The following is an 11209-nucleotide window of genomic DNA, read 5'->3' on the forward strand; positions in this document are numbered from 1 at the left end:
TTGAGTCCTTGCCCAGCGCGCTGACTCACGGGCTGTTTACTTGCTCGGGGCCTGGTCCTGCCCCGTGCCCTGCTGTCCTCTGACACAGTACGGCCTTTGCCCTGCTCAGCTCAGGGGCGGAGGGCGGAGGGCTGGCGGGGGGGGGCAAGGATGGACTGGCTCCTTCGCACAGCCCAGGTTGGCTCACGGCAGTGGGGAGCATGGCCAGAGCTCGGCTAGCAGCTGCTGGCCACGCGTGGGAAAAGCCTCTGGCCGCCCCCCGCCACGTGCCACCCCCAGTGCCTGCAAAAGGGCAGCTCCGCAGCGCACGCTGGCCCTGTGCTGGCTCCAGAAATGCAGCCCTAAATAGAAAGCCCGGCCTGGGCCGAGTTCCCGATTGCTCGGGTACGTTACCAGGGCAGAGCGAGGGGGAGAGCCAGCGCCGGGATGCTAATAAACAACGCGGCCCCGGGCCCTCTCCAGCCTGCCCTGCAGTCTCTTAGGGGGACGGGGACCAGCTGCAGAGGGGACCCTGCAGAGCGTGGGGGACGACCCACTTGGCACTGGGCTGGACTGGCCCCTTTCAGGGCCCCGAATGGGCGAGGAGAGCCAGAAATCAGCCTCGCCTTTAAAAAGCTTTGCCATGGTCTTGTAGGGGTGCCTTTGCCAAGCTTGGGCACAAGTGCAAGGAGCTGGGCAGTCTCAGCTGCAGGGCAGGCAGCCTGGGGCTGGGGGAGAAGCAGATCGGGCCACGTCCTGAAGCGGGGAGTTGCATCGTGCTCCGGGGCTCGTTGTTCTCCCAAGACGGGCGCCAAGTCCCTCGCCCGCTGGCCTCCCCTGCAACGGGGGGTGCCGGGGCCTGTGCCGCGCCGCCCCCCCTCAGCGGCAGCCCGTTCCCTGCCGGGGCGAGGCCGCGAGCTGCGCCCCCCTGGCACGGCGGGGCCTGTGCTGCGCTCCCCCCCCTCAGCGGCAGCCCGTTCCCTGCCGGGGCGAGGCCGCGAGCTGCGCCCCCCTGGCACGGCGGGGCCTGTGCTGCGCTCCCCCCCCTCAGCGGCAGCCCGTTCCCTGCCGGGGCGAGGCCGCGAGCTGCGCCCCCCTGGCACGGCGGGGCCTGTGCTGTGCTCCCCCCCTCAACGGCAGCCCGTTCCCTGCCGGGGCGAGGCCGCGAGCTGCGCCCCCCTGGCACGGCGGGGCCTGTGCTGCGCTCCCCCCCCTCAGCTGCAGCCCGTTCCCTGCCGGGGCGAGGCCGCGAGCTGCGCCCCCCTGGCGCGGCGGGGGTTGTGCCGCGCCGCCCCCCCTCAGCGGCAGCCCGTTCCCTGCCGGGGCCAGGCCGCGAGCTGCGCCCCCCTGGCACGGCGGGGGTTGTGCCGCGCCGCCCCCCCTCAGCGGCAGCCCGTTCCCTGCCGGGGCGAGGCCGCGAGCTGCGCCCCCCTGGCGCGGCGGGGCCTGTGCTGCGCTCCCCCCCCCCCTCAGCGGCAGCCCGTTCCCTGCCGGGGCCAGGCCGCGAGCTGCGCCCCCCTGGCACGGCGGGGGTTGTGCCGCGCCGCCCCCCCCTCAGCGGCAGCCCGTTCCCTGCCGGGGCCAGGCCGCGAGCTGCGCCCCCCTGGCGCGGCGGGGGGGTCCCGTCGGGGCCGGGCGAGAAGCACGCTCGCGGCCCGTGTCGGCGCTGCCCCCGCCCCCGGCGGCGGGGGGGCGGGCCGTGCTGCCCCAGGGCGGGCCGCCCGGCGGCGGCGCGCAGACGATGGGAGCGGGCTCTGAGGCGGCGGCGGCGGCGGCCGTGCCGCCGCCCGTGGACCTGGTGCTGGGCGCGGGCGCGTGCTGCGCGGCCTGCGTGCTCACCAACCCGCTGGAGGTGGTGAAGACGCGGCTGCAGCTGCAGGGCGAGCTGCGCGCGCGCGGGACGTACGCGCGGCCCTACCGCGGCGTGCTGCCGGCCGCCGCCGCCGTGTGCCGCGCCGACGGGCCGCGCGGCCTGCAGAAGGGGCTGGCGGCGGCGCTGCTCTACCAGGCGCTCATGAACGGCGCCCGCTTCTACGTGTACGCGCACGCGCAGGACGGCGGCTGGACGCAGCGGCCCGGCGGCGCCGTGGCGGCGGGCGCCGTGGCCGGGGCCGTGGGCGCCTTCGTGGCCAGCCCCGCGTACCTGGTGAGCGGCGCGGCACGAAGCGGCCGAGCGCCCCGGAAATCCGCGGGTGCGTGCGCTTGCGCGCCTGGGGAGACGCCTCGCGTGCCCGGGAAGCAGCGCCCGAGGCCCTTCCCCGCTGCCTGGCGGCCGGGGGCCTGCAGCGGCAAGCCGCGGGACAGGCTGCTTGCCGAGCCGCCCCCTGGACAGTTGAGCGGACAGGACTCGTGTAGCGCGTCTCACCCCCAGCGGCTTTTCCGGGCCCCAGAGATGCGGAGCCCTGCTTCAGGGCTGGGGCAGCCGCCGGCAGCGCCACACCGCCGTTGGGGCAGGGGTGACTAGGGAAGCCGTAGCAGCCGCCGGGCAAGGGGCATGGGGCGCGGATGCCCCTGCCCCGAGCTTTGGAGCCTTATGAAGCGACTCGGTTTTTTGGGACGCTGCGGGGAGCAAGCATCGTGCTGGTGCTTAACGAGGGAGGGGGGAGTAGGAGCTCAGCTCCGCTCGCTGCACTGCCCCGCGCTTCCCGCGGACGTCTGACCCTGCTAGGAGCAGAAGAAAGGGCACAGGAGCCAGGGGTAGGGGTCTTTGCTCTGCTGCCATATCTCACCACCCAGCAAAGGTGCAGCGAGGGGCTGAGTCTGCGAGGCATCTCGCCGGCTGTCAAGTCCGGCCCTCGCGAGGGCTGCGTGGGCAACCAGGGAGAGCCAGGCTGCAAGCGCTCCTCTCCAGAGGGCATCGGTCAGGGGGCTGAGGCAGGCCCGCTGGGGGGCACCGTGCACCCACAGCCTGAATCCGCTCCCCCACAATGATGCAGGAGGAGTCGGGGTGATCTGGTGGGATAACTCCTGTCCTCCTCAGGGGAGAGGGCTCCAGTCTAACCCGCTGGGTAGGAGTGGGTGCATCCTGGCAGCTTCCTACTCTCCAATGTGGCCCGTTTCCTTTGAATTGCTACAGGTCAAAACTCACCTGCAAGCCCAGACCGTGGCAGCCGTGGCGGTGGGACACCAGCACAACCACCAGGTGAGCAGAAGCCTTGCGAATCCGCCCCGTGTTTCCCCCCTGGGCTTGGTTTCTGAGTCGGGCTGGTCTCCTGGCAGGGCGGCACGTGGGACGAGCAGAGAGGCGGGGATGCGGGTGTGGGTGCGGTGTGTGCCCAGGGTTGCGGGTGTGTGCGCGGGTGTTACGAGGACGGCCCGGCTCTGAGCTGACATCTCTGGGTCTCTCTGTGCATGCTTCTTCCAAGAGGCAGGACTCAGCCACATGAAGGATGGCTAGTAACCGGCTATAAGGCTGTTACACACATTGAAGCTCTAATTTGGCAGCTGGCTGGCTCTTTTTCTAGCGTGCTACTTGCTTTCCACGTGCGGCAGGTCTACTTTTGTTGCACGATTCGCCAGTTAACTGCATGATAATTCCTTTGCATGTGTAGTCTTATTTTGCGTGTGTGCCCGGTTTAAATTTGTGGCACGACTCACCAGTGAATCCCATAATGCGTGTAACGTGTGGCAGGGGCCTAAGCTGCAGCAGTGCCCGCTCCCTGCGTGTGCTGTCACAGGGAAGGCAGGGTAGATCTGCACCTTGTAGACTAACCAAGATGGAGATATAGCACGAGCTTTCCTGAGCAGAGGCAGTGATGCCCACTGGGTATTCCCCGCTTCCCTGGCGGCAAAATGCCCCTTGCAGTTGTGGGCGCAGTGGAGCTGCTGGGTTTTCAGGCCTGCTCCCTGGGTCCGTCCCCCTTTGCTGTGGGTCACTTGGGGATCTCAGCCCCCTCTCGCTGTGCACAGAGTGACACAAGCCATTAATGCTCCCGCAGCTGATGACACCGAGTGTTTTGCAACCAGAAATTGCTGAATGGGAGGAATTGATCTGGCCGAGGTGGAGGAGGGGGCGGGTGCTGCCGTTACCGCCTGTTTGCTGCTGCAGGCTCTGGCGCCGGCCCCAGCCGGGCGGGCGGTGTTTCACTTCCCGGCAGCGAGGTGCCCGGGTTCCTATCCTGGTGTGCAAGCCCTGGCTCCGCGCTGAGGGGCGGTGAAAGCAAAGCGCCCTGCCAGCTGTAGAGATGGCAAAGCCGGGGCCTGCTGTACGAGCCATCCCCGCCAGGCATGGCCAGTGTCTTCTCTCCGGGGATTATGCAAGTAGAGTCCTGCCAACAGCCTCCCCTGGGAGTTACAGCCCCATGGGTTGTCTCAGAGAGCATTAACTAGGTAGATCCTTGCCAAGGCGCCGTCCTTGGCCCGAGCGCACCCAGGGAGCATTGATTTCTGTAAGCTCTGCGCATAGGATGAGGCATCGCAAGGGTGAAGGGTGCCCCAGAGAGCTGTCCTGGTCCACCTCTACTTCAGCCCCTTTAATTCCCACCTGTCTGTCTGACTCTGTGTCCAGAGTGTCTCCGACGCCTTTGAGACCATCTACAGGAAGCAGGGCATCGTGGGCCTGTGGCGGGGCGTGAATGGCGCCGTGCCCCGCGTCATGGTGGGCTCCGCGGTGCAGCTGGCCACCTTCGCGTCCGCCAAGGACTGGGTGAGGAAGCGCCAGGTAAGGGGCTGCGTGCAGCTGCGGGGGCCTGGACTCACCCCTCCCTTCTCACTGGGGAGCCTGGGGGGACACCTTTTCAATGGGACATGGGCCTAGCCAGGGCACTCCACCCGCAGCTTTGCAAGAGCAGGGGAGGTGCTGGTCCATCGCGGTGCCCGCCTCCAGGCACCAAAGGGTTCGGGGCCCTCGGTGCCCCTGTCCAGTCTCTTTAGCTGGTGGCACGTGGCAGAGCAGGCAGCACAGCAGCAGATAGCGCAGGGAGCAGGAAGCAGAGCAGTTAATCAGGCAGGGAGCATACATCAAGGAGCAGAAAGCAGAGCAGGGGACGAGGCAGGGAGCAGAAAGCAGAGCAGCCGATCAGGCTATTGGTCCTGTCTTTCGCAGTGGTTCAAGGAGGGCAGCTGGATGGTGGCCTTGGCAGCTGGCATGATCAGCAGCGTGGCTGTGGCCGTGGCCATGACTCCCTTCGATGTGGTCAGTACCAGACTCTACAACCAGCCCGTGGACGAGTCGGGGGTGGTAAGTGGCTAACCTGGCGCGAGCCTGGGGTGTGCGGGCAGGTCAGCTCCCCCGTCCAGGCTACGTGGGGGCGTAGGGACCCTTGATGTGAGCACGCCACATAGTTATCTCGGGAAGAAATGAGGGCAAGAAATATCCCTTTGATGGCGAACCAGAGGCCTGGAGGGGACCAGGGGCGGAAGATCTGGGATCATCCCCGGCTCACGTCCCTGTGCTGTGCACCCCAGGCCTCGCTGCCCTGAGCACCTTTCCCTTCCCCAGTCTGCTGAGCACGTTCTTGTTCTCAGCCCATCTCGGGACAGCGGTGGGTCTTGGCCGCTGAGACCCCGACTGTGAGGTCAGTGCCTTGCCGAGTCAGTCGCTCAGGGCGTTTTCTCACCGTCTCTGGGGCAGCGGGATATGGCCCGGCTGCTCCCCCCCAGCATGGTGCGATTGAACCATCCTAGCGGAGGCTCTGCAGCGCGCTGTCAGCCCCGGTTCAGCTGACGGCCGTAGCCTTTCACCCAGCAGTGCCACGAGCGCTGAACAGATGCCTGCCACGTGACCCAGCGCCTGCCAGCAAGCAACCTGATGTCTGTATTTATAGCCCCTGGGCGCTGGGTCACTCGTCCAAAGGGATGTTTTCATCCCTTCCCCAGCCTCTGTCCATGCCTCGGCCACATGCCTGGCAGCTGCCCCATCGTGCCCAGATTGGGCACTTCCTCCACGTGGCCCACTGAACCCTGTCGGCTTGGCACTTTCCTTTTGGCTCCTGTGGGCTTCTACAAGAAGTCGGGCAGGCACCGGGTCACGTCATGTGAAAGCTTCCTCGAAACAGCACTTATAAATAGACCTCAAGGAGAATCAGGACATGGCACACAGTGAGCAGGAAAAGATCGGGCAGGTCTTCAGCTGGTGCTCGGCTTTCCTTACGTGTGTTTATACCAGCTGGGGAGCCGGCCTTATGTCTCCCCTTGGAAAGGAAGCTCCAGCTGCATTGCACCTGCCCTGACTCCAGAACCGGGACCCTTTCTGGTGCACCAAGAACGCACCACTTCTTCAAACGTTTTAATTTAAAAATAACGACCCAAATTCCACTCCAGTAGTCCAGCAGGTCAGCCAGAGTCGTTTTGGGGTGACTACTAGTTTATCCTGGTAAAAGGCTCTTCTGAAACAGGGACCTTTCAGGCTTTCACTTGTTTTGAAGCAAAATCTGCAAGAATACGGCAAGCAGTGCCCCAGAATAATCCGATCTGATTTGTGCCTCAGTTTTTCCCCTCAGTAAAATGGGGGTAATTGTTTTCCCCCAGGCAGAGCAGTCCTTGCTTCAAGCACTTTGAAATCCTCATGGGAAGGGCATAAAGCATTAGTGTCATCATGGGTGCGTGTACACATGAGCTTTAAAGCACATTAGCCTATTTTAATACGCATTCAAGCATCACAAAAAAACGTGTGCTCTTTAGCTAATGCACATTAAAATAGGCTAATGTGCATTCTCGTAGTATTTCACAATGGAGGTACTAGATTTAACGCGCATTACCTAATGCTCATTAATGAATGCGTGGACACGCCCGATGAGTTCTTGGCTGAGGTCCCTGAGGACCAGATGGTCAAAAGTAAGCCCAGGTCTTCTGAAAATCCAGCCTTACTGTGATCAGCCTTGCAAGGGGAGATGTCAGCTGAGTAGGGGTGCAGTACTGGTGAGCTGGGTCTGGCCCTCATCTCCAACCTTCAGTGAGGATGCAGACAAACTGGAAGGACCGAGAGGGACGATGGCAGGGCTGGGCACGCATGGAAGGGGGGCGCAAGTAGGGCCCTGTTTCTTATCCCTCACTGTGCATCTTATCTCCAGGGGAAGCTCTACCGAGGGCTGCTGGACTGCTTCGTGCAGATCTCCGGCAAGGAGGGCGTCCTGGCCCTATATAAAGGCATCGGCCCTGCCTACCTGCGCCTGGGGCCACACACCATCCTCAGCCTGCTCTTCTGGGACGAGCTGCGGAAGCTGGCCTGCTACCACCCGCAGCACGGCGTCTAAGCCTCCGTGTGAGCAAGACGGGCACGTCCGTCACCGACGCGCAGACGCCGAGATCTCTGCGCCGTGTAATGAGACCCGGAGCCTGGGAGCAGCAGGGCTACTGCTGTACAGGAGCCCAGGCAGAGTCAGGGCAGGTGTTGAAGGGAGTCTGAAGCCCCCCAAGACATCTGGGTCGGGGGGGTGCTCTGGGCCCAGCTCGGCTGCCGGCCATTGGGTCCAGACGCCCCCGGATGAGAAGCTGGGGCTCCTTCCAGGACAGGTGTCTCCCGTAGAGCAAACTCTGCCATCTGAGCCTGCCGCAGCACGTCCAACCCGGGTGTCCACACAGCCCTGACATGGGCTTTCTGTTGGGCAAGTTGTGTCCCTCTCCCATGCCTCAGTTTCCCCACCTGCAGAACAGGGGTCGTTGTACTCGCCTTCCTTGTGGGGCTGCCACGGGGGTAAATTACTTGATGCGTGGTAGGGTGCTGCAGGGGCCTGGCATGTATGTGTGCCAGGCAGCATGCTACGAGCTACTCTTGGCCTTGGATGGGCTTGGAGGGCCAAGCTCTTGGGGGTTGTCTGCTGGAGAAGGACCCAAGTGTGGCCCTTAGCAGGGGAGCAGGGTCTGCGCGGGGGGAGCCGAGCACTGTGTGCGGAGAGGCCTGTTCCAAGGAGCACATCACCAGCAGCACCCCGGGGACACCGCGGTGCCCTCCAGGACTGCCCACGCACCGTGGCCTGGCCTGGGAGATGTCCCGGGCACCCTGCTGTTCTGGAGATGGGCACTGCTAAAGGGACAGGGCAGGGGCTGCCTACCCAGGTGGTGGGGTGAGGGGGCTGCGAGGTGGATTTACTTGGGGTGAGCGGGCAGCTCTCCCTTCTCCGGGGGGCGCTTTTATCACTGCACAAGCCCCCTGGGTCTGAGCTCTCAGCCTCTTGCAAACCCACCCCAGCCTGTGCGAGCCTGGCAGCAGAGACGGGAGCTGGGAAGCGAACTGCTGTGGCCCAAGTCCAGGGGAGCAGCTCCCCCCACCCTCCTCCATGGCAGGGGCGAGACCCCTGGGCCCTGAGCACCGATGATCCTGGCCTGCCAAGCCTCTTGCCTTGGTCACATGTTGACCTGGTGCCCTGCGTCCTGGGAGTGCTGCTGACCCAGCCCCATGCGGGGTGATGAAGGGAGCGGGGGTAAGGCCATGGTGCAGGCTGTATAGGAGCCTGGATCACAGCAACCCAATAAAAGGGTTTGATTCTTGTGCCTTGTTTTTACATCTGTCCTGTCGATTTTTAATTTGCTGCCGGCGTTTGCAGGGCTCCATCGGGGTCCTGCCCTGTGTGCGTGTCCTGGCTAGCCCAGGCCGCTGTGGCTTGGACCTGGTGTGACCACTGCCCTTGCTGGCACCTTGAAGCAGATGCTGTAGCCCCAGGCATCGAGGGGATGCAGCAGCAAAGGGCAATAGGGATCCACCCAGCAGATCTGGCCACACAGCACTTGTCTCCAGGGCAGCGGACCCGGACCCAGGTGAGCACAGGACAGCACGTGGTCTCCCTCCAGGGATGTGTCAGGTACTGCCTGTGAATTGAGAGGAATTTACCTCCCGTTTGCTCAAGTGCAGCCATGGGAAAGCTGGAGGACTGGTGCTAGAGATGGGCTGTCCATTGCCTCAGCAGTGGAAGGGGCCATGTGTTTGCAGCCAGCCCTGCTGCTCTGGAGCCAGTTCTGCCTCTCCCAGCACTGGGAAGCCTCACCTGCTGCCCTGGGTCCAGAGCGCGCCCAGCACCATCAGCTGAGCCTGTAGTCACCACTGCCCCGAGCCTGCTCGCCAGCAACCTGCAGAGCTGTCCCCTCTGCTCCCCCACCTGTGACCGGGGCGTGAGCCACGTAGAGAAGCCAGAGCACATGCAGACACACAGCCCTGGGCCTGCTCACGGGGTCAGTGGCTGCTGCCCAGCCCACAACATCCACCTGCAGTCACAGCACCATCCTGCAGCACCTACCACCAGCAAAGGTTCCCTCTGGGCAGGTCCTGGGAACTACAGCCCCCCTGAACATCTCAGGGATGCTGGGCCATGGACGGGCGAATCGGAGACCTCCAGCATCAAGTGATATGAGCAGTTTCATAGTTGGTCGGGTTGGAAAGGACCTGAGCAGATCATCGAGTCCGACCCCCTGCCGTGGCAGGAAAGAGTACTGGGGTCAAACGACCCTGGCCAGGTGTTCATCCAGCCTCCTCTTAAACACCTCCAGGGTAGGAACCAGCACCACTTCTCTTGGAAGTTGGTCCCAGCTCCTAGCGCCCTGACTGTGAAGTCGCGCCTCCTGATGTTGAGTCTGAATCTCCCCTCTGCCAGCTTGTGACCGTTATTCCTGGTCACTCCTGGCGGTGCTCGGGGGAACAGGGACTCCCCCAATGCCTGCTGGTCCCCCCTGACTAGTTTATAACAGGCCACGAGATCCCCCGCAGCCTTCTCTTGTGGAGGCTGAACAGGTTCCGGTCCCGCAGCCTGTCCTCATAGGGCCTGCCCAGCTGTCCCTGACGATGCGAGTGGCCTCCTCTGGAGCCTCTCCATGCTGTCGACATCCCCCCTGAAGTGCAGCGCCCAGCACTGGATGCAGTACTCCAGCTGCGGCCTGACCAGTGCCGCATAGAGGGGGAGGATCACCTCCCTGGCCCTGCTCGAGATGCATCTGTGGATGCAGGACAGGGTACGGTTGGCCTTCTTGACTGCATCCCCACACTGCCGGCCCATGTTCATCTTGGCGTCAATGATGACCCCCAGATCCCTTTCCGCCTCCGTGCTGACAAGAGGGGAGTTCCCTAACCTGTAGGTATGGTGCCGGCTGTTCCTCCCCAGGTGCAGCACCTTGCACTTGTCTGTGTTGAAGCCCATCCTATTCTCGTCCGCCCACCCCTGTAACCTGTCCAGGTCTGATTGTAGCCTGTTGCATCCTTCCAGTGTGCCCACGTCCCCCCACATCTTAGTGTCATCAGCAATTTGAACAGGGTGCTACTTACCCCCGCGTCCAAGTCGCTAATGAAGATGTTGAACAGTGCGGGCCCGAGGACCGAGCCCTGGGGGACCTACTGCCCACGTCCCTCCAGGCTGAGAAGGACCCATCCACCGCCACCCTCTGGGCGCGGCCCTCCAGCCAGTTGGCGACCCATTGGACTGTGTGGGTGTCTACCACAGCCCCCCAGTTTCTTAATGAGAACGGGGTGAGAGATGGTGCCGAAGGCCTTCTGAAACTCCAGAAAGACGATGTCCACTGCTCCCCCTGCGTCTAAGGATTTGGTGACCTGGTCGTAGAAGGCCACCAGGTTGGTCTGACAGGACCTGCCCCTAATGAACCCGTGTTGGCTGCCCCTGAGCATAATCTGTCCCGCTGGCCCCTCGCGGACATGTGCCAGGATAATCCTCTCAAAAAGCTTCCCCAGGATCAAGGTAAGACTAACTGGCCTGTAGTTTCCTGGGTCCTCCTTACTGCCTTTTTTGAAGATGGGGACCACATTGGCCCTCTTCCAGTCCTCTGGCCCCACACCAGAGCACCACGAGTGCTCGTACAGCCGTGCCGGGGGTCCCGCAATCACTGCAGCCAATTCCCGCAGCGCTCGGGGGTGGAGATCGTCCGGACCCGCTGATTTGAACACATCCAGCCCCGCCAGACGCTCCCCGACTAGATCCGCCCTGGCCCTGGGCCTGGGTGCGCCTCCCCTGGGGCCTGTGGGGGCCGGTGGGGGCTAACCCGGTCCCTGCTCAGGAAAATGGAGCAAAGAAGTTGTTAAATATGTTGGCTTTGTCATCTGGTGTGACGACCAAATTTCCTAGCGTGTCTTGCAGGGGCCCCACGTTACCCGGTACCTTCTTTTTGCCCCCTGTGTATTTAAAAAAGGACTTCTTGTTGTCCTTGATCCGGGAAGCTCGTCCCAGTCCCATCTCCGCCTTGGCCTCCCTGACCCCCCCTGCATCCCCGAGCCACCGCAGTGTAGTCCTCCCTGGGGACGGCCCCTCCCTGCCCCTGGGGGTGCGCCTCCCTTTTAGCCAGGAGATGTTCCCGG

At 63.6% G+C, this 11209-nt stretch overlaps 1 protein-coding gene across 1 annotated transcript; it reads left to right on the plus strand.

Moving 5' to 3' along the window:
• The first annotated feature begins 200 nt into the window (after nucleotides 1-200).
• Nucleotides 201-8420, plus strand: SLC25A34 (solute carrier family 25 member 34). The gene is made up of 7 exons (XM_090024652.1): nucleotides 201-384; nucleotides 863-1427; nucleotides 1480-2125; nucleotides 3056-3121; nucleotides 4487-4639; nucleotides 5024-5158; nucleotides 6990-8420. Exons 1-7 carry the CDS (start codon nucleotides 201-203, stop codon nucleotides 7170-7172), a joined length of 1932 nt encoding a protein of 643 aa, XP_089880778.1. The 3' UTR covers nucleotides 7173-8420.
• The last annotated feature ends 2789 nt before the right edge of the window (nucleotides 8421-11209 follow it).

This window comes from Crocodylus siamensis, chromosome 12, assembly GCF_052110815.1.
Source record: "Crocodylus siamensis isolate JL-2025a chromosome 12, ASM5211081v1, whole genome shotgun sequence".
NCBI lineage: Eukaryota > Metazoa > Chordata > Crocodylia > Crocodylidae > Crocodylus > Crocodylus siamensis.